This window comes from Periophthalmus magnuspinnatus, chromosome 4 (assembly GCF_009829125.3).
Source record: "Periophthalmus magnuspinnatus isolate fPerMag1 chromosome 4, fPerMag1.2.pri, whole genome shotgun sequence".
NCBI lineage: Eukaryota > Metazoa > Chordata > Actinopteri > Gobiiformes > Gobiidae > Periophthalmus > Periophthalmus magnuspinnatus.
In genome coordinates, this window is record NC_047129.1 from 28,295,733 (window position 1) to 28,319,473 (window position 23,741).

The window sequence follows — 23,741 nt, forward strand, 5'->3', positions numbered from 1 at the left end:
ATTTTGAATTTTCTGCAATTTTTTTGTCATTCTAAAACCCAAATATTCTTGAGTATTATTAATCAACATGGTGATTACCTTATACTGCTTCTAATGCTTTTCTTTTATTGGGCAGAATGTGATGAAACATTCACAAGCTATGGCCATTCAATTCAATTACTTATCTTTTTTTTAATGTATTGAGTCTATTTCGGCCACAGCCTTGCAATTATATTCGGACATTATTCCAGAAACAATAACTTTTAAAAGTCCTATATTACGCTGAATTGATTCTTGTGAGTTTTAAGGCATGTTAGAATGTAGTTACCACCTTAAAAACACCCGGAGTTATGTTTAGTTTCATTCACACATGCTCCCACAGCATTATTAGTCTGTCTACATCTCCAAAGCTCAAAATGACAGAAACATAGGGTGGAACAGAGGCCTGATGCAGTTGTTTTCAAGTTTACCTTTTACCGTTTGTTTGGTAGAGACAGGCAATTCCAGAGCTGAAATTATCTAGAAATGAAATAGAAATGATCCCAGTGCATAAGGAGTTTAAAAACACAGTGGAGCACCTGTGTTTCCACAGGACATCACAAGGTGGAACAGTGTTTTCTGTTTGAGAGAAGAACTTAAATATGCAGGGTTTCTGTGTAAAATATGTGTGAATGAAACCAAACACAACTTTAGGTATGTTGAAGAAATAACAGTATAACATGCATCTGAAAATAGCATTTAACTCCATAATCGAAGTTTCTGTTACTATACAATGATTTGGGATAACTCTGATGTAAAAATAGAAAATAGAAATAGCGGCCCATCCTATGTACTTAAACTATCCAGAAGGAGGCGCTCAAACCCCACTTTAAAAACCTATTCTTGGCATCTAAATTGTTTCCAATGTTCCTTTGCTGTTTATTAGATGAAGTTACACTGTCTTGAGAGATTCTGCTTTGACAGTTATAGCTATATAAATAAAACTGTGGTTTTCACACAGCTCCAACAGAGGAAGTTATGTCTGTGTTTATGCCACGGTTGCTGGTTCAAATCCTGTTATCATCTCGGCTTTAATAGAAGAACACTAATGAACCCTCTGCTCGGACGAGATGGAGCAATACCACAGTCATGCTATGGTTAGTCAACACAACATGTCTGACCACACAACCACACCTGGACCTCAGCTTATGTAATGGGGCAAGCTTTTATATATTTTCTTTAGGGCTGATCGAGATAACACACTTTTTCTTCCATTAACAATAATAATAACAATAATAATCATAATAATAATGCATTGGATTTATAGAGCACCTTTCAAGACACCCAGAGAACTCTACATTGCATTATTCATTCAGTCCATACCCAGTGGTGGTTAGCTATATTGTAGCCGCAGCTGCCTTGGGGTAGACTGACTGAAGAAAGGCTGCCAATTTGTGCTATCTTCCTCTCCAACCACAACCAAGACTCATGTACACCACAAGGACACAACGACATTTCTCAGCGGGTGTGCGGTTGTTCTCAGCAACCGATTACTAGCCAATTGTCAGGCAGATTTCTTTATTTATTAAATACAACATGTTTTCAGTATTATTATGTACATATGCAGCAGTTTGACACAAAATGGTCTGAACTCTGCTCCAAACCACATACTTTTACTGACCGAAGATTGTCTGTTGACCTCTCCATTAAAAAAAAAAAACAAGCTGGATCTTGATTTGATTGGAAAATTATTAATTCAGCACTTCTTTTTTTATCTGATAGTTTTGCTTGGCACGTACTTGTAACCACATATTTTCGATAGCTAATCTTGAAAACATACTAGTATTACTCACTTTAAACATAGAGCAGAGCCAAGATAACCACAGTGATTTTGTCCATAAGTCACTGTTTTGTCTCATAAATGACTGTAATATGGCGCTGTGCTGTATGTAATGACAGACAGTGGTGAATGTTATTGTGGAAAATATTTGGGGCAGGAAACTGACGTATGGATTTTAATTAAGGAGACTTTTATGAATGCTTCTGCTTGTATTTTTAGAATAGTGTTATACTGTAAACAGGCTATGATTTATAATTTACCGTCAATTTTTACTGTTCTCACATTTAAATTACAAATTGCACCTCAAGTAATGTGACAGAATTTTGGTATGTGCAATTTTCAAACAAATATTTAGACTATTTCTAAAACAGTAGACTTCACAGGTCTAACCCTCTGTCTGTACTGCATGCCATAGGGTGCTATAAAAGTTTTACTATTTTCAAATTTTAGAGTCTGTGTACATGGTCAATTTATTTTGAGCGGGCTGACTTTTTTCAAGTAATTCAAACCTTATGGCTTCTTCAATAATATACTGAAAATTAACTGGGAAGATTCCTCAAAAAATGTCTACAAATCTAATAACTAATTGATTGGAGTGTAAGAGTAGCTGCCTTTTAGGGATCAAAAATGCAAATATAAAATGTGAAACCTTTAGGGAAGTACATTTTTCTGCTTAAAATTACCTGGAAAAACTTGCATTCTTACTGTTAACAGGGTCAACTCTTCACAGAATTGACCTGGTGTCACATGTTTGTTTCTATGGAAATAGAAAGGTTTCATGTTATGCTGTGAAAAGCAAAAATATCTTCACAGAAACAAGCAGATCTGACCACTCTTCTCTTCCACAAGAAAAGTTACATAGCCAAATTTTATATCACTCATTTTTGGTATAACATTCAAACTAATTAAAGTACAAGACATGTGTCAAATAAAACAAAACATACAGACTTGTGTATGTAGAATAAAACATAAATAAAACATAGTAAATATAATATATATCCAGGCTATATATAAGGGATGGTGGATTAAGGAGAGTTTCACACATAATCTGAAAACTTCTCTCAACGTCACTGCGTTAGCTTACATAATATCCAGGAATGGCTTTGATAGAATCAAATAGTAGACTTTGCCGAGTGGGTGTATTGATCGGCAATGTCCGGTTTGTGACAGGACCAAAAACCCTTTTAACACTTGATGTATTTTTCCATCTGAGGTGGAGTGATGTCATTGTCTGCCCAGCACTAACTGCTGTTGACAGTCTTCCAGCTGCATCCAGTGTCTGAGGAGCCTCCCTTTTCCCTATGACATCACTGAGTCTTTAAGTCTACAGACTGGACCCAGCTAATAACATAAACCTGAGCCAAACCTGTCAGACCTATTAAAGGCACTGGAGGAGCAAAGTGCAGCGCATTCACACACAGAACTACAACCAGGTAACATCATCTCTCTGTGTCAATATTTTTATTATAGCTGTTTCCCTGCTGTTTTAATGTTCTGTAACTGTTTTGTACTTGTGTATATTTGGTTGACTGCGTTGTTTTCAAAGTAAATACATCATATAAATAAAGTTGGATTTGAATATGGATTAAATGTGCACTATGTAACTTTTCTGGTTGGGGGTCAGCCACCTGCTTGTCTCCATGGAAATACAACTCGTGTGTTTCAGCTTCCTGTTATAGATGATGTTTTAAGGACTTTTCACAAGTTTGTTTGTTTTTTTTCCTATGGCAACAGTCTCAATTTTTCATCATTCTGAAACCGATGGAATGTTCTACATTATGGCAAAAAAAATTATCATGCATTTATAATTGCAACCCCCCCCCCAAAAAAAAACAACAACAAAAAAAACAAAAAAGCAAACATTGAAAAACTGAGCAAGATTGCCACTCAGCAGATCTTATATGGAACTTGCTTGTTTCCTTGGAATTAGTTTATGTTATGCTGTGGTAGAACACTCTAGGCTAAGTAATAACATCTCCATGGAGACAAGTAGGTGGCATGCCATCCACTAGAAAAGTTACATTGTGAACCTTTAAGATAAAAAATTTGTGAGAAACAAATTGAGAAGAATTCTGAAAAATGGGATTTTTGTATTTTCAGATTAAAGATGTCTTCATATGGACTAGTTGCTGCGGTTTTGCTGGCTTGTACCTGGGCATTCAGTGAGGCTCAGTGTAAGTATTATTATCATACTGATTATGATTATTATTAGTAGTAGGAGTAGTAATAGTAGTAGTAGTAGTAGTAGTACATTGTAGTAGGTACTTTAATCTCACATGGCTCACACATATATATTTTTTATAATTATGCTTTTTGGCTTTTGAGTTCTTCCTGTTTTTGTAGAGCATTTTATTAAATTATATTCTATTTTTGTTTTGTCAAAATATAAAAATCAACAAATATTTAAATTACTATATACAGGAATGCCAAGTAACAGAATATTGCAACATGCTTAGTGAGTTGTTTCCAGTCAGTATCTGTTTGTGTGTTTCCAGCGAGTTGCAAAGGTCGCTGTGGCATGGGCTACTACAGAGGCAACATGTGTCAGTGTGACTACAGCTGTCTGCTCTATGGAGAATGCTGCAAGGACTACGTGAGCCTCTGCACCTCCAGTAAAACATCTTCATTTGGGGTTATTTGGGTTTTTTGAACTGTCAGACCAAAGCAGGACACTATCAGACAGGAGTAACAGACAGTGGTGATATGCAGTGGTGGAAGTACTCAATTTTTGTTACTTAAGTAAAAGTACAGATACAGAGCTAAAAAGTTACTAAAGTGAAAGTAAAAGCATCTTATGAAAAAATCTACTTATGTAAAAGTATTTAAGTGCCCATTTAAAAATGTACTTTAAGAGCAAAAACAATTTCACACAAGTGTTAATTTATTAAAGTGTAAACATAGTGATGCAGTAATGATTAAAAAAATATGCATATTTTGGTCAACAGAAGCAATATGAATATTTTTTTTCAGGCCAGTTCAGTTAAAAACTGTAGTGGAGTAGAATGTCCACGTAACTACTTAAGTGAATTTTACTTCACTACATGTGAGAGCAAAGTACAAATACTTAAAAATTCTGCTTAAGTACAGTACTAATGATACTTCATTACCTTCCACCACTGGTGATATGTGAGAATACAACAGCGGCAGGTCAGTCATTCCACTTAATTTGTAGTTCTTATAAAGTGGTACCAAAATATGTATTACTGATTTTCAGAGGTGAGTATTACAAATTTACCCAAGCAAGTTTATTGAGTAGTGTTTAGTAACAGTACTCCTACTTGAATAAATGTTTAGGTTCCCACTGTGAGTAAATCTACAAGTGACAAAATGTTGACAATATTTGATTTGAACATATTTGTTTCTTGCACTGCTCCTTCAAATATGATTTCATTTTTCTCATGTTTTGCTCTTCCAATTATATTCATTTTTGTAACAGTACTCTTACTTGAGTTCATTTTTTGACTACTCTACCACATCTGTTGATTCTTATAATAATAAACCCACACGTGTTTGTGTTTTCAGAGGACTCATGTAAGGGGCGCTGTGGTGAGACGTTCAGGCGCGGTCGTAAATGTGACTGTGACCCAGACTGTAAGAAATACAACCACTGCTGTCCAGACTACGAGGACCACTGTAGTGAGACAGGTCAGAGACACGACACACTGTCAGCATGTAGTTTACAAGCATGTACATGTCCATGATAATAATATGGACATGGTATTGATACTTTGCAGCTGATGTCATCAATATTCTCTGGGGGTAAAGTTAACTGGAGGCTCTGCTCTGTCTGAAACTTTGTTAGTCAAGTCAAACATTAATCAGAGTTTTATTTTAAAGCAATCTGACCAGAAATAACTTAGCTGGAACTTCAACAGGGGAACTTCAACAGGTGGGCTGATTTGTTCTCCTAAAACAATCCCTCTCAAATAGCATTATACTGTAGTCACAAGCTAGCTAGCGCTAGCCACCAGTTTTTCAGTCACACTCAAGTTTTTGTAAACGTGACCATGAACACTTCTATTTATCTCAGGCCCTGAAAATGTGTTGTTTAAGTGTTAGTTTGAAAGTTCTAGAAAACATCTTAAAACGTGTTTGGCAGTGTTTGCTAATGTGTAAATTTGTGTCATCATGGTAACTGCTGAACGTTACGCCATAGACATACATGCAGAACCCCCCAGCATGATGTCACTGCAAAGTAACAATAGAACACTGTTCACACTATGGTCTATATGTCTGTCACATGCATTTGTTCATGTCAGTGTGAACAGGTCAGAGTCTGTGCACATTAACATCACTGTGACGTCCATAATGGTTTGTGTTATCGCTGCAACTAATGATCATTTTACTATTTAATGATCTAGTCCTTATTCTGTCAAGTCATTCAACACTTTGTTTAGAATACAAAAGACCTGTGAATAGGATATTTTTTTGTGTGAGGAGAGTTTTTCATCAAAAACAACATAACTGCAAATATATTTTACATCTTTACAAAGTAGAAGAATGTGCAGATTAATGCAGGTAAATGCAAATGTATTATTCTAGACATTGTTTAGTTCATTTTCATAGACTATAGGGGTTCTTAAGCTTTTTGACTGTGAGACCCAACTTTCTCAATACAAAGTAACCTTAGCCCATAATATTCACATATTAATTGCATTGTATTACATTAATTGTGCAGTGCTGAAGTGCTCATTTCTCTACCACGGGCTCCGCCTCTATTGTTCAGTGTCCTGTACTAACATACAGACAGCTGTGATTGTGAGACATGATCTTACATACAGAGAAAGCATGGCTGCATGTTCAATCAGCCTCACCTCTCATCTGTCAACACAACCATGACTACATAAAAAGTGCATGGGAAACAGTAGTATTGTGTAGTTTGTAGCATCATTAACAATTCATAAACTCATCTTTTCCTGTGGTGTGTATGTGTAGACTAGCTATCATTGCATGCAGTAATCTGCATCAGTGCATTGAGGTGAATATATGTATTTTGTCCTAATAAACGCCACAGAAGAAGTAGAAGGTGATGCTCCAGTGAAGCCAGATTCATGTGACAATAATAAAAAGTCCACAGGTACAGAGACCACAATAATGGTGAACCATTATTTCACTATGTTCACTGCTGTTTAACTCTTGTATTTGAGTTGATTTCCTGTCACTTTTCCCACAGATCCTACACGTGAGGCCACAGAGCAGCCATCAGGAACCCCACTTACTCCAAGTGAAAGCACTGATCCAGGTCAGTTCATTCACTACATTCTAGCATCATAATTTAAACTATAGAACTTAACCTTTTGTCCATGTTTTTTAGTTTTTGAACATTGAGGCAGTTCTAGGCTCAGACAGAGATTTGTACCATGAACCAGCTCAAAACATTTGCATTTTGACAGTGAAAGTAACCAGACTAACACCACATTTATAACGCCATGTGGCCTGGCTCCCTAAAGTGAGTGATAATTGCTGCCCAGGTTAGAGTTAAATAAACACTGTGTAACATTTTAGATGAAGGGTTTTAAATCTTCTATTAGTGTAAAACTTTTTCATCTCCACAGAAACAAGCAAGCGAGTAAATAGAAACTCCTGTAATTGAATAAATAAAAGATAGAAAACTTAATACCATACTGTGGAACAATTCAGACAGAGCAATAACATTTTCATTAGACAAGCAGGCGACGAACCCTCCACCAGAAAAGTTACATAGTGCAGCTTTAAACGGCAGAGTTGGTTTAGGGACACAGTTTGTCCTGGAAGAGGAAAGTGTACAAACCCAAAGTGTGTGAGGAAACAGGCAAAAGATCCAAAACAAAGAGAGAAACTCAGGGCACGGCCAAACATGGCGCTTTCAATGCCGTCCAGAAAGTCCAGAAAGCTGTTGTATCCGTGTTAAAACGTGGAATACATGACGTGATATTTCCTCTTTAATTTAATGCTAAACTTGACATTTTGAAAGTTACTACAGCTCATGTGGAAAAATGTCATCAACTTTAGTTCTTAATGGATTTCTAGCATTTGATGTTCAAACGAACTTTGATGTTGATACATTTGTACCTGAAATGTTTGTTCAAACGTAGTCATTGACTCTGTGCACGACAGCCCCTGGCAACCTCACTGTCAGCGTCACTACTTCCTGCCCAATTGTACCTTTATGGAGTGTTTGCTGAGTCACGCTAAAATGATAAATAGTGAAAGATAAGGACAGAGGACAGGGAGCTGCGGATGGGTGTCACTGGTAACGTGTTTAGATAGAAAGATGTTTGTGTCTCAATTCTATATCTAAAAATAATTGAATAGTCTTTATTTTAATTCATTCAAATTTTAATAGGTTGATTGTTTTATGTTTTCCTATTTTAATAAAAGTGACTGCTTTGAGACACAGTAAGCTAGCTAGCATGCTGTTGTGGTGTGTATTATGGCAAATGAAATACTATGACTCAAAAGGCAGCAGAGTAATCGTTTTAAAAGAGTCAACAATATGTTTCTTCTCAGGTTGTAAATTTGCACATTTTTCATTCATTCTGGGAATTAAGTTGATGGAAGCAAACAGTAATATAATTTATAGATTTAAATAAGATAAAATAAGCTTTGGATTTATTCCTTTTAAGACACTCAAAGCACTTTACAATCTTTATTCATTCACTCTACACTTGTGGGCTCCTCACACACACACACACACACACACACACACACACACACACACACACACACACACACACATAAACTTTCACAGTAAATAATGTAGGTGAAGTGTCTTGTCTAAGAACACAACAGCAATACGCATTAGATAAGAGCCACTGCTGCACCACTACAGCACCAGGTATTTCCCAGTGGTCTCCCATCCAAGTACTAACCAGGCCCAGTCTTCCTCAGCTTCCAGGATTTTCTAGGGTTCCAGGAAGAGAGGGTGACTGTTAAGTTTTGTTATTTTTATTTTTCATTTCAGGTGTCAGCCCTACACCTTATCCAAATGATGATCCTGGCAGTAGTAAGTTGTTTACTTTTATTATGGTCATATTATTTAATTACGACTTTATATTAACCCTTTGTCTTCTTACATCTACAGCCTCTCAACAGGAGGCTGAGGTGGACACTCCGGAGCCCAGTCCACCTGCAGAGGGCGCTAGCGGCTTTGGTTCCACCCCCTCTGACGTGCTGGAGGACTTCACCCCTGTACCTGACCTAGACGGGTTTGAAATAGTCCCAGAGACTGAAATAACAACAGCCACTGCACCAAAAGATGAAACAACAACGAGCTCTACCACTGTTGTCCCCAGCACTGCAGAAGTGACGGCCAATACAGGTAGTTTTATATGGATATTTAGAACCACTGTATAATAACTACACCTTAATTAGTCTTAATAAAGTATAAAAGGCTTAATTCATAATGAACCAATTGTTTATTAAGTATGATTCAGACTTTGTAGCTACTGAAATGTGCTGTACCTGATTTTTACCGTCTTCAAGAACATGATAAACAGAGCGAGTTCATTTAAAAGGGTTTGCAGTAATCCAAAGTTATTCCTCACTTAGCTTATGCATTCAGAGCATCCTAATTATTCATGGTGATGAGTTTTTAAGCTGGTGCTAACAACAGCAAGCATACTAACTGTGCACTTCCTGATTCTCAGACAATAAACCGCTTTATATTTTAATGCAGACAAGACAATGCGAAAATACTGTGACTCAAAAGCTGCTTATACAATATATCTGTACTGAGACACGACAAATCTTGCACAAATACATGGAAAAAATCAGGAAAGGGTTCTTCATTAACATTAGTGATATGGGTTAGGGTATTAATAAACTAATAAATAAATAAATAAATTCATAAACGCTTTGTTCATAATGATTTAAGTCTTTATTCATGCTGTATTGTATGTAAAATGTTATTGGATAGTTAATAGCTGACACTGCAGTATGCTACCATAGTCATGATGCGTTACTATTGTTGAGTCTTACAATTAAAATGTAAAGGTCCACTATGCAACTTTTCTATTACATTAGAACATTGGTAAAGCTGTGTAGCCCACTGCTCCTTGTTTGAACCTTATATATTGACTATATTTCATCTTTAAGCTGTCCTTTTTGCCCAGTATTGTTCATTTTAAAGGTGCGTTCACAGTCAATAAAGGGTCACATTTTTACACAGGGTTTTTCCACCTTCAAGTCACACAAAGCGCTGTACATCAAGGAACCACTCACCCATTCACACACATTCATACACCAGTGTACGCAGACACAGAGGATGAGGTGGGTTAAGTGTCTTACCCAAGGACACAACGACAGCATTCATCTGTGGGAGTTGGAATCACACCTCCAACCTGTGGATCAGTGGATTTACGTCAAGTGGACAAACACTGAGCTACCATCGTCCACTTGTCTTTGTTTAGTTCTGGTTTGTGCCCAGTTTAGTCCAGATGGTAGACCTGGTTTGGTCCTGTTCTAGTTCTGGTTTAGTTCAGGTCTACTCCAGGATTACTACTGGATTTATTCCCAGTTTAGTACTAATTTTGATGTGATGAATGTACAATTGTGAATGCCACCTTAATGTACATGATGGGCAACAAGTGCGATTTTGCCAGTATAGTCCAGGTTCTTTGGGAGACTATATCTAATGAGGACTGCCTATATTAATACTTATCCTTGTTTCTTACCTCTAGATGCTGATGACTCCACTAACGCTCCAGAACCCACAGTGGCCGACCTTTTATCCAATGAACCTACGCCAGAATCCACCACTCCCCTCTCAGACTCCCAAACGACTACTGTCCAAACCACTCCTGCACAAATGAATGAAAACCCAACGAGTGGAACAACTGCACCACCATTACCTCCTTCTGAAATACCAGAAACCACAAGTTTAACTCCTGAATCAAAGGAATCCACTACACCATCGTCTACGACCATTTTACCAACAACAGCCAACAAGGAAACTACTTCAACACCAGAAATTACCACTAAAAGCTCAAATCCTGCAACATTAGCTCCAGCATCAGAAGTAGACACAAGTACAGTTAAAATACCAGCTGAAACCCAAAATCCAACAAGCGTACCCACTTCCAAACCAGACACAGAACAACCCATCTCAGAAAATCCCCTGAAACCAGACCCCGATTCTGACAAAAACCAAGAAGAAGTAGACACAAGTACAGTTAAAGTACCAGATGAAACTCAAACTTCTACAATCGCACCCACTTCCAAACCAGACACGGAAAAACCCAGCCCGGAAAAGCCCTTGAAACCAGTCCTCGATTCTGACAAAAATCCAGAAGAAGGAGACACAAGTCCAGACAAAGTACCAGATGTCACTCAGAGTTCTACAGTCGCACCCACGTCCAAACCAGACCCGGAAAAACCCAGTTTAGTGAAGCCCTTGATCCCGGTCCTCGATTCTGACAACAAACCTGTGCTCAATGGACTGGGGGATTCATCAGAGTACCCGGCAGGTAAGCGTGAAAATAATTTGTGCACTATGTAACTTTTCTGATGCTTGTCTCCATAGCGATCTTAATGTTCTGCCAGTAATATCCCACAATATGGCATTTTGCATGTCTGTCTTTCCTTTTCCATTACATGTGTTTTATTGCTCAAAGATAAAAACAAAACATGCATTCTTACGGAGAGCGGGGTTCAAATTTCCACAGATCTGAACTTGAACTTTGTCATTTGCTTGTTTCCGTAGAGACAGATAAGTTTAATGCCATACAGTGGAACAGTCAATGCAAAGTTCCCCCAAAGACCAATACAAAAAAGATTTTTAATGGAACAAAATACAGTTGGATTAAAAATGAAAATCGTCCAATATGAAAAAAGTGATTATAACGCAAACAAGGGCAACTCCATGGAGACAAGCAGATGGCCTCCACCTGAAAAGTTCCATAGTGCTCCTTTAAATGAGTATGTGTATTCTTTGTGAAAATGCTGATAAAGGTAGTTCACATATTAAGGATTGTTATCTGTTGTCCCAAGTGAATAGTGTACTACTCTAACTGCATTTGGACGCAGAGTTCATAGTTTTTCCAGCTAAAACAGATTAAGTGTTTTAAACGGAAAAGGAACATTGTAAACTCAAAATGGGAAGACTCTTAACAGCCTGAGTCCGTGAACACAGAATTACATGTACCACCCAACAATAAAAGCTTGTAGATGCAGACAAACAGTTCTCATAGTGATGTGTTCTTCTCAGATGACAGCAACGACATGGACTTGTGCAGTGGGCGTCCCATCAGTGGAGTCACGACGCTCAGCAACGGGACAGTGGTGGTTTTCAGAGGTGGGTTAAAGGTCCTATATTACACTATTTTCAGATTTACAGTATGTTATAATGCTGTTTCCTCCTCAAAAACATACTTGGAGTTGTGTTTTGTTTCATTCACACATGTTTAACACACAAATCCCGCACATTTAGGCTGAGTTCTTCTCTCAAACTGAAACCACTCTGTTCCATCTTGTGATGTCATGTGGTAATATAAGAAGTGCTCCACTGTGTTTTTAAACTCCACACACCTTCACTCGAATCATTTAGATAATTTTAGCCCTGGAATTGTCAATCTCTACTCCACAAAGGTAAAAGTTTGCTGTTAACTTGAAAGCTACCACTACATGACATCATAAGGTTGAACAGAGCATGTTGAGCTTTGGAGATGTACAGACTAATAATAAAGAGTTAATCAAAAATGTGTGAATGAAACAGAACACAACTCCAGGTCTGTTTTTGAGGAGGGAACAGCACGATGGCTTAAAGTTCAAGAGTTAATTTTGCATAATATAGGACCTTTAAAGTTTTTATGTTTTACAAATTATTACTTGGTTTGGTGAGATAGTACATATGGTAAATATTTGTTGTAGTTTTACATCAGTCAAGTGGCAGTTTGTGAAAAAAATTGAAAAAATAAATGTTGAAAATACATACAAATTATACAACATTCCATCCCTAATGCAGGGACAATTCACACGATGAACACATCTTTTTGACAGTTTAAACCATCATTTCACAAAAATAAAGCTGGTGTCGTGTATTTTTATTTGTCAGGTAATAACTATTGCATACATTAGACAAGCTTCAGCCCTTCTTAACATTATGGTTGCTAGGTAACAGTTATGGACTTACCTCTTATGTCACATCTGCTGCTCCATCCATGTCCAACCAGGAAGTAAAATTATAGGCAACTTTTCTCCAAAATGAGGGAAGACAAGGCAAAACATTTAGTTTGTACATTTTGAAATATAATTATGTTAAGTCATCTGCACTTTAAGGTGTAGTTTTTTACATTAATAAATAAAATGTGACTTAAAGTAAACCATTCTCTTTGATTAGGTCACTACTTCTGGGTTTTGGACAGAGACAGAGTCCCGGGTCCAGCTCAAAGCATCTCTCATGTGTGGGGCGTCCAGTCTCCAATAGATACGGTTTTCACACGCTGCAACTGCCAGGGAAAGACGTACATTTTCAAGGTAAACATACAAAGAAATTCAGTTCAATTGCAATGTATTTTTAAATAACACGGTGAGCGAGCTAACATGATGCTCTGCACAGAACCCATTATTGAACATTATGACTTTAATTTTCTTTCATTATCACTGTCCAGTTTGTTGAAATCCCTCAAGGACCATATGCGTTTTAGCTCTGTGAAATCAAACCTTTCCGAATGATAATGTTAAAGCCACAATATGTCACTTTTTAGTCCAAAAAACATGACTCTTATTTGGCCTCTTCCTGCTTGTTTCCATAGAAATATTGTTCCATGGTTTATAATCTTCCACAGTTCAGCATAAAACTTGCTTTCTCTTTATTTCCATGGAATCTCGCAGGTGCTGTACCACTTCCAGAAAGTTACATACTGTACCTTTAAGTTTAACATGATTTAAATGGCTTTAAAAAGAAAAAAAAAACTCTTGTATTTAGGTTTATTTTTTGGAGAATAACTGTACTTCTAAAATGGTCACAATTATATTTTTTTCATGTTGATATAATGTCCTGAATAATCACATTTATCGATTAACTGGATAACCTCATAGTCCTTATTTTTGCAGTGTTGTTTTTATTTGATTGTGTATATTATGTTGTATTCATATGGATGGATGTGCTCATTTTACTTGTGTGTCTGCAGGGCCCTCAGTACTGGAGATATGAAAATGACGTTTTGGATCCTGGTTTTCCCAAACTCGTAACAGCTGGTTTTGATGGACTCAGAGGCCACGTCACAGCTGCTCTGTCTGTGCCTCAGTACCGCCGCAGAGGGGAGTCTGTTTATTTCTTCAAAAGAGGTGAACTACAAATACCTGTAATCAAACTTTAAAGTGGGACTAAACACCTAAACTCTCCCCACAACCACATTTCAAACAGAGCTGCTAAACTGGGCAGTGTCTGGACGACTGCAATAAATAGAATGAAACACTTTAGTAGTTAGTTTGCATCTGTAAAAATGTCATCAACCCTTGATGGTTAAATCTTCTCATTTGTACTTTTTGGATTATTTTTTGGCTACATGAAAATTGTCATATATTGAACGATAAGTTCATATAGTCACTATCGTGGCAGGCCTAAGGCCCCTCACTGCTCTTATGAGAACCATTAGAAACAGGGCGGAGTTTCAAGTGGACACCTGTTAAACCAATCACACTGTTCCTTGTATGTCCAGACTCCGCCCCTCGTCCCCACCTTACTCTTTTCTTTAGTCCTGCAGGTACTGCCCAGTTTAGCAGCTCTAATTGAAACGCGGTTTTTGGTGGAATTTAGGTGTTTGGTCCCGCTTTTATATAAAGCTTCTCGTGTACAAACTAACACGACTTCTATATCTAAGGTGGCAATGTTCAGAAATACTCATACCAGTTTGGCACCAACCCATCGTGTGACAGAAGAGTCCACCTGGCAGTTTACTCACATCGTAACAGGGTCGCTCGACAAGCACCTGCACATGGTAAAACACATATGTATTTAAAGGTGCATTACGGAACTTTTCCAGTGGAGAATCTGGCACCTTCTGGTCTCAATGGAAACATTGTTGCTTTGTCTGCAATGTTCCATAAGGTTAAGGGACACTTTATTGTGGGGAAATTTGTCCTCTGCATTTGACCCATCCTTCAGTGTCGCTAGGGCAACCTGTCAGGAGTCGTGGACCCGTCTCCAGGTGCTGCTCTAGACTCGGTCTGGTCTACTTTAGCTGTAGGATTATTTTATTTTATTTTAGTAGGAAGTCCCATTGAGATTGCACCTCATTTTCAAGGGAGTCCTGAGCACACAGTAAAAACATAAACATTCACAATTAATAAAATCCATAGTAAAATGTACATTTAAATATTTACTGAACCTGTGGTCTACAGGCTTCTGTTAAAAAATGACAGCTGTAGTGTGTTTGAATTGACTTAAGGGAATTACACTGTTTAGTTTGAGCTGGTTTATGAGAGTTTATAAATGAGGGGCATAAAATCTACAACCACTTTTCCTTTGCTCTGTGTAGATTTGTGGCACTGCTGAGGTCAGACTGTCCTGAGACCTGGTTTGGTAATGATGAGAACTGAATGTAAAAACAGGTGGCAGACCAGTAAACCACACAGCAGAAAAGTTACATAGTGTACCTTTAAAGTATAGTTGGATGTAGAAGACCATAAGATTATAAAATGGCCTTGTTTTGTCAGTAGTGTCTCTAGGACCCTCCATAAACTACAGGACGTCCTGGAGAGGTTTCCCCGCCACCATCACTGCTGCTGTGTCCATCCCCAACAAGAGAGAGCCAGAGGGGTACAACTACTACGTCTTCTCAAAATGTAAGCTATATACATGTAAAATATATTATTTTTAAGATTTAACAAAAATATAACACAAACAATTCGAAGGCTATATTACCAAGTTTAACATGGCTTAGTATGGAAAAGTATGTGAAGTGGTCAGTAAAAAGCACATTTGTGTCGGGTGTCTGGGTTAATGTGTAGGAGCAGATGTTTAAGTCATTTTGGGCGGGACGGCACTTAAAATAGGTTTTTGAAGTGGAAGGAAATATAAACAATAGGGATGAATGTTTTGGGAAAAAGATCAAATTTAGATTTTTCTGACGAGTATTGAAATTGTGATTAGATTTATGATATAGATTTTGATTTCACTAATTTATTTACCAATTGCGTTCATTCAAATTGCAATTTTAACTCAATTTGTATTAATCTACATGATAATATTGAAACTATTTAATGCCACTGACAAAATGACTGCATAACTAACAACTTTTCTAAATATGTAATCTATAATTTACTGAAGTCGATATATTAATGTTTGAGACAGACCTAACCACAGAAAGCCACCGTTTCATTTATTTACATGCTTTTTTCTCTTTTTGCAGCCAAATCCTACAAAATAAGGATAGAAGGAGACAGACCAGTCATTGCTACTGCTAAACCCAATGCATCCCCTCAAAGCAACGAAGTCTTCAAATGTCCAAAGAAAGTCTCCACATCACAATGACAGCTTTGATTTTAAAATGTTTATTAAATTTTGATAAAACATTTGAGAATGGACACTTGTTACAAAATGTAATTTAAGTACAAAAGTAAAACAATATAATTTTAATGACTTCACAACTGAACAGCTGGAGTCCGCAGAAAAAAAAAAAAGCACAAGATTCAGTCAAGTCTCCACCAGGGGGCGTCTCATCGTCTGTATAAACCTCGAGCAAATGCTTGACCTGTTGGAATAAAATGTGTAATGAATATTTGTATGTGAAGTGCCTTTGTTAATTGCAATAAAGTAAATCACTAGTTGTTCCAAAAAAATTTGAATATGGGTCTTCAAAACTAGATTTCAAAGTGAGAAAAGGGGCTGAACCAGATTTTGAACGTACTGAAAAACAGACTTGGTTCATTTTTTAAAAATTTGCAGCGGTCCAAACTTATTCCTCACTTTCCTAACACATCTTTATTACTCTCCAGGATGAGTTTATACGGCCAGAGTGGAGTTTTGTGGCCATGGCAATGCTAACAACATCTAACGTGCTAACTGGAAAAATCTCCATACTAAAATTACTGCATCATTATTAACAGTGCGCCTTATTTCCTGGTTCACGGACTATAAAAATAAAAACGTTTTCTCATTAGTTGCAGACAGCATCGCCACAGAGGTCTCATTTAACCCCTCATTTGCTTTTACAATACGTCTATATTGGAGCAAAACAAACTTTATTATTAGGAGGAAAATCACGCACAGTCCTTGAACAGGCCATAAAAGAGTATTACCTCTCTTCACGCGCCCCCCTCTGCCCTCAGACCAGCGCTGCAGCTGTCGGCTCGGACCAGAGCGAGAGGGCCTGGCTCTGGCACTGCTCGTATCTGAACAACAACAAACACACATTAAACGTAGGCCTGCACAATATGAAAACGTGATGCAATACTCAATAATGTTGTTTTGTATTGCAAAAGAAATATTTTAAAATACTTTTTGACACAATAAGGAAAGAAAAAAACTAAATGTACATGCCTTAATTAGTACTAATCTAACTGTGTCAAGATTAAAACAATACATTTAACCTTGTTTTGGTCTTTGTTTAGTCACTGTTCTATTATTATTATTACTACACATTTAATTTATTATGCACTTTTCTAGACATTCAAAGTTTCCTTACAAAAATCTTGACTAAAATGAGACTTAATGACTTAAATTTTACTTTCAAAAAACGAACAAAAAATGATAAAGAACATTCTGCAGTTGAGATGCATGTATTTTGTTGCCTTTTGACTTTTTTTGTAATATATTGTGCAGCCCTAGTTAAAAGTGCATGTTCTTGAGGGCGTCCCATATGACTCAACAGTGGTGGTGCTGTATGTACCTGGTCGGTTGGTGCCTGCACAGCTGGAGGACGGCTCTTGGCTGGTGGAGGGGAGGCTGCCTGTGCCTGAGGTTTGACTGGGCTCTGCTGCTTCTGCCTGAGACACCACAGGTTCTCCCGACGCCTCCACGGATCTGGAAAACACATGGGACAAAGAAACGGGTATCTTTATGACAACTGGCAAGTTTCAGTGTTGCAACAGAAAAGTAAATAAACAGCAGCTGTAGAATATAAGGTCAAATATGGGAAATAATGGGTCAGAAAAATATATCTAAAAACGTTTAAAGCCCCAGTATGCAACTTTCGGACAAAAAAAAAAAAAAGACAAAACTAAAAGCATGTGAAAAAACAAAAAAACGGCATCCTCACTGTGACCAAGGCGTGGAGGAGGTTCAGTTACATACTATCACTTTAATATGAAATATACTTATAAAAATATGATGAATCAATGATACCACCCAATACTTTATGTACTCTGGCTTTAAAATATCTCAAAAACTGCGATGATGCTACTCACCGGTCAGTGTCAGGCTCCAGGAAGTCATCCCTCTCCTCTCCTGCTGCGCCCGTCCCAGACACCAGCCCCTGTGTGGATGTGGTCACCATGGGAACAGACTGGGAGGCGTGCTCTGTGGAGTCCGAGGGAGCGATTTCAGAAAAGGCTGTCAGTGGACAAAAAACCCAAGAATCAGTCCATACAAATGTGTCTCTTAAAGTTGGACTATGTAACCTTTCTGGAGGAGGTGCAACATGCTCATCTCCATGGAGATTATATTGCTTTGCCTAGAATGTTGTAATTGTAAAAGTGTAGTGACCGAGACCGCGACATGTGTAATTGTTTTTTATAATGTAATATTTGATGATTTTTGTGTACAGTGTTGATCATGTCGGCTGCTAACTCATCGGTTAAAAAAAAATCTGAATCTTAATGGGACTTTCTGGTTAAATAAAGGTTAAAAAAAATTTTCCACAGTAAGACATTTAACTTATCTGGCATTTATTTATGTACATGTGTGTTTTAAAATGCAATAAGACACCTCTCTCCACAGATGTGACTTGTAACTTTGCCTAGTAGTTCACCTGCTTGTCTCTGTAGGTAAATTAGTGACAAGCCGTACTGTGGATTCAAGGCAAAGCAATAACATCTCCATGGAGACAAGCAGGTAACCAGAGAAAGTTACAGAATGGACCTTTAAGTTGACAGCTGTTTCGCACGCGTACGGGACATTACCTGCTCCTGAGACTTGTAGCGGAGCGGTGGGAACACTACGACCTCCAGACTCTTCCTCAGCGAACATCCCAAGACCTGAGAAGACAAAAAAAACTCAATATGAGCAGGGGATTTTTCCAATTTAAAAGGAACATTTTCTGATTTAAGATCCCCTGGTCCACTCAGTACCTCCTTGTGACGCGAGCTCACCCAGGTCTGAGTGAGTGGAGGTGCTGGCCTGTGGGACTTCTTCTGTCACCCCAATTCTAAAGCGCGGAACACCGGCCACTTGAGGGGACCTGGAAAACAAAATGATAATTCTTAAAAATAAACTTTAAATGTGAATTAAACCAGGGGGAGTGAACTATTTACCCCATGGCCTTTTCACACTATAAAAATCAAGTTTGTCCTAATTTCCTCGTCAGAAATAATGAGTTTTAAATACAATATGGCGGCTGGCAGAGTTTCAGTGAGAATAAAATCACAAGAAACGAGGGTGTGGGTGAAAGGTCAAAAGCTGTGTCACCTGAACTGAAAGATACGAAAGATTATGTCAGTGCGGGGAGAGGAATAGAGTGTTGTTCTACTGAAAAGGGGACGTCGGAGAAGAAGCAGTCTGCGTAGCTTCTTCTCTGTGCTCGCCCCCCTCTGATCAGAGTAGAAGAAAAGTCTAACACTTGTCCTGAGTCTTTTCGGGTAAATGGCGCGTTGAGAACAGAGTTTTCTTGACATTCAGGTCTGATCTCTCCTTTGTGTCTCCTTTTTAAAACATACAATATTTCCAGAGTGGCTTTGGGTCGTTCATAAAATGTAGACAAAAGTTCAAGAAACCCATTTTCTTCAACCCGCTGTAACCTATATATAACGGTTATTTTTAAATATTTACTGTAACTTCCAAGTATGAGTCAGGCAGAACATAAAAAGCAGACAGGTTGTGATGTAAAAAACAAGGAAAGCAAAAGCATAAGAAATAAAAAAATAAGGTACAGCTCCTTAAAATAAGAGGTGGTGCTGGTATGAGGCTTACTGTATGCACTGGTCAAAACCGTCCGAACGCTGCGGCGCCACTAGGGTCGGAGCATTGGGAACCATCCTGTCATCGTCCTCAAAGTGCTGCTGTGAAGGAAACCAAACAATCAATGTAAAGATGTGTTTGGCAGAATATTGTAAAGAGCCAAACGTCCACGGGTTTCAGAATGATGGAAAACTAAGAACACTGCCGTAACGATTAACTCTTTTAAACCCATTATTATATGTTTGGATTTGGCAGGTAACAGGATGCTAAAACCTACGAACGGGCAAAATATGTATGGGTTTCAAAATGATGGAAAATTAGGACTGTTGCCATGGTGATTATGATTAACTAAACAAATTGTATCTTTTGATTTATGGGTAAAAGTCCTCAAAATGTCACAAATAAGAAGCAGAAACCCTAGGAAAAGCAAAATATCCATGGGTTTCAGAATAATGACAAATTCTGACCATTATAATGATAATAATGATTCAAAACGTAAAAATTGTATGTCTTTTGATTGGGAACAAGTACTCAAAATGTTGCGGATAACACGTTTCAGAGGAAAAGGTGGAACGAAGCTATAACCCATGGAAAATGATTAAACTTCATGTCGAAACACCCACTCTTGTGTTACTTACTGTGCTGCCAGGAACACTATGACCGAGCTGAGCCAACTGTCGACGACCAGGAATGCGCTGTTAAAAAAGAGAATCATAATTACACATTACACAGTTGAAAATTAAACGTGGGGTAAAAGTTCAACTAAGGAAAAAGCAGTGCCACACAACTAACACAGTGTGAAATAACCCACATAGAGCTGCTCATACACTATTAACAATTTAAATAGAGTCAGTCATGTTTTAGTCAATTATAAGGTCGGGATTTAAAATACAGAAGTCCACAGTCAATTCTCCGTCACAAAAAACATGCGGTTTGGAACAAAACTCACACTTTGGAGCAAGAAATGTGACTATTTTCTGTGTTGGCGTTTATTATAAGTCTGTCAGGACAATGTCTATGAAAGAAATGTAAAAAATAAAAATGAATAAATCAAGATATACTAATATGAAGGAAGAAATAAAGATTTTTCCCATGATGCCCAGCCCTGTGCATTAGAGTTAAATATCACTTTTCCAGCACTTAAAGTTTCAGCTCATACTAGGGTTGGCAAGGCTAGGGTCTTGGTCTACATCAGAACTAAACAATGTAATTTTCAACGTCAAATAATAGAACTTTTTAATATCACTGTAATAAATTTGTGTCGCTTATCAAGTTTTTTTTTCCTTTGGTCAATGTCACAATACTATGGAAGCCCGTTTCCGCCATGAAAAAAAAAATAAAAGCCCCACAGAAAGTCGAAATTACGAGTTTTAAACTCGAAATTACGAGTTTTAAACTCGTAATTATGAGTTTAAAACTCGTAATTATGAGTTTAAAACTCGTAATTATGAGTTTAAAACTCGTAATTATGAGTTTAAAACTCGTAATTACGAGTTTAAAACTCGTAATTACGAGTTTAAAACTCGTAATTAGGACTTTTAAAACTACTAATTATGAGTTTAAAACTCGTAATTATGAGTTTTAAAACTACTAATTATGAGTTTAAAACTCGTAATTAGAACTTTTAAAGTCTTAATTGAGCTTGTAGCACACTGCAACTGAGTGTACAGAGCAGAGGAGACAGGAGGAGGACTGTTATGTTTATCACCTACATACTTTTAAAAAATGAATAAATTAAGCTCCAGTAAAGTTTCTGGCGTCTTGAACAAATCAGTGGGCCCTGAGTGCTGTTCTGACCACTCATGAGCTGTGCTCTGTGTCTGTGAGCGCTCGTTTTCCTGGTCTGAGCAGAGTGCCAGCTGGTCACAACCCCGCTGGTTTATTGAGGAAATTATTAAAATACCAAATTCATTTAATCAAAATTGATAAGGTTCACTTTTTGTAAATGTTACATTCCCAAAATTACGAGTTATAAACTCATAATTCATACTTTTAAAAGTCCTAATTACGAGTTTTAAACTCATAATTAGTAGTTTTAAAAGTCCTAATTACGAGTTTTAAACTCGTAATTACGAGTTTTAAACTCATAATTACGAGTTTTAAACTCATAATTACGAGTTTTAAACTCATAATTACGAGTTTAAAACTCGTAATTTCGAGTTTAAAACTCGTAATTTCGACTTTCTGTGGGGCTTTTATTTTTTTTTTCATGGCGGAAACGGGCTTCCATACAATACTAACATTTCAAACGTGATTTAGATACACTGTGAAATGAAAATAATTAGTTGAATATTTCTTTTAAAGGACGTCTTTTCTGACCTGGACCTGAGTGGGGGGGCCCAGCTCTGAGCTCTGGTGGATGTTCAGACGTGACGGTTGGTGCATCGATCTCCGCGGCGACTGTGGCATTCGAATACCGGAGCCTGTGATTGGTTGTTCAGTGGAGAAGGCTTCAGCTGAACTGCCCTCATCTGAAACAAAAATAAGTACATTGCATTACTAGAAGTGGTACTTTAAATCAAACAAATGAGTGACTAAGTGTTTTCCGTGAACGGCAGCGACTGGAAATGAGGAAATAAACGGGCAAAATAAAATGTTTTCTTTTTTGTGTTAGTTAATGTTTATGTGGACTGTCCCTCATTGATTAAAATGTACATCAAATTTAGTCCGTTTTCACACGTTACTGCGCTATTAATTATGTTCAAATTAAACTCTCAGCCAGTGGCCATTAGGTTTTCATCCTGTCGTTTGCTTCCTAAACTGGGGAAGGAGATTCTCTGCATCTGAACACACAACACTCTTATATCAATATACACAAAAACAGTTTGAAGTTGCTCTAAACTTTTAAAAATGTACTTTAGAGCATTTGTTCTGTTCATTTCAGTCACACTTGTGAGGCAAGGATGCAAGGGGGCAAGGAAGTGAGGAAGCAAGGACGCAAGAAAACAAGAAGGCAAGGAAGGAAGGACACAAGGAAGCAAGGAAGTAAGAGCACGAGGAAGCAAAGGTACGAGGAAGCAAAGGCACGAGGAAGCAAAGGTACGAGGAAGCAAGGGCACGAGGAGGTAAGGGCACAAGGAGGGAGGGAGGACGCAAGGATACAAGAATGTAAGGAAGCAAGGAAGGATGCAAAGGAAGTAAGGGCACAAGGAATCAAGGACACAAGGAAGCAAGGACACAAAGAAGAAAGGACAGAAGCAAGAAAGGACACAAGGAGGCAAGGAAGGAAGGAGGCAAGGACACAAGGAAGGAAGTACACAAGGATGCAAGGACACAAGGATGAAAGGAATGCAAATCGAAAAGTATAATGTGAAGCCAGTCAAGTGATCATAAATAAACCTAAAATCCTAAAAATTAATTAATCTAGATCTGCTTCAAGTGCATCTAACAAAAAAACAAGCAGTTTACACATTATATATTATATTTAGCAGTCTTCTTATTAAAATGTTTTACAAGTACTACCTAAAAATTGGCCTTCCACAGAGTACCACCAGCACTAAAAAGGACTAGGCCAAAAGTGGACAAAAATGTGGATTAAATACTCTTAATTCAACAAATGTTTGAACTACAGAAGAGTCCATGTGCGTAGTTTGAGAAGCACTGGTCTAGCCTCTATGTGACGGGTTTAAATAACATTCTGTCGAGCTCTATATGTCTCTGTAACATGAGGGGACCGATATAAAGACCCCATTGTTTATCCTTAATCCTGTATTTTCCTCTCCTTTCCTGCTCAGACAGACATCAACACATTACATTTGCTCCATGATGCAGTTCATATCTAATGGGTGTTAGGACAGAGACACGTGTGAGGTGAGGGTTAGACTGGTTTCCTGAATCTTACAGCTTGGTGTCTGGGAATCTGAATATATCCTGTAAAACCAAGCACTTGTACATTGCTGTGAATAA

General features: G+C 37.7%; 2 protein-coding genes across 2 annotated transcripts in view; one reads left to right on the forward strand and one right to left on the reverse strand.

The window, feature by feature from the left end:
• The first annotated feature begins 2,956 nt into the window (after positions 1-2,956).
• Positions 2,957-16,500, forward strand: prg4b (proteoglycan 4b). Its single transcript, XM_055221100.1, has 14 exons — positions 2,957-3,231; positions 3,899-3,972; positions 4,294-4,410; positions 5,321-5,443; positions 6,972-7,040; positions 8,742-8,783; positions 8,862-9,098; positions 10,459-11,244; positions 11,985-12,071; positions 13,116-13,252; positions 13,909-14,065; positions 14,602-14,718; positions 15,437-15,565; positions 16,132-16,500. The coding sequence occupies exons 2-14, from the start codon at positions 3,906-3,908 to the stop codon at positions 16,251-16,253; spliced, it is 2,190 nt and encodes a 729-aa protein (XP_055077075.1). The 5' UTR covers positions 2,957-3,231; positions 3,899-3,905; the 3' UTR covers positions 16,254-16,500.
• The window catches only part of tprb (translocated promoter region b, nuclear basket protein), a 34,606-nt gene continuing 27,264 nt past the window's right edge, over positions 16,400-23,741 (reverse strand). Inside the window, exons 44-52 of the mRNA XM_055221099.1 lie at positions 22,155-22,306; positions 20,474-20,530; positions 19,848-19,936; positions 19,010-19,119; positions 18,842-18,916; positions 18,128-18,272; positions 17,611-17,744; positions 17,021-17,113; positions 16,400-16,473 (exon numbers count right to left, since the gene is read on the reverse strand). Of these exons, the coding sequence (XP_055077074.1) occupies positions 16,439-16,473; positions 17,021-17,113; positions 17,611-17,744; positions 18,128-18,272; positions 18,842-18,916; positions 19,010-19,119; positions 19,848-19,936; positions 20,474-20,530; positions 22,155-22,306 (890 nt within the window). The 3' untranslated portion in view covers positions 16,400-16,438. The remainder of the gene's footprint in view (positions 16,474-17,020; positions 17,114-17,610; positions 17,745-18,127; positions 18,273-18,841; positions 18,917-19,009; positions 19,120-19,847; positions 19,937-20,473; positions 20,531-22,154; positions 22,307-23,741) is intronic.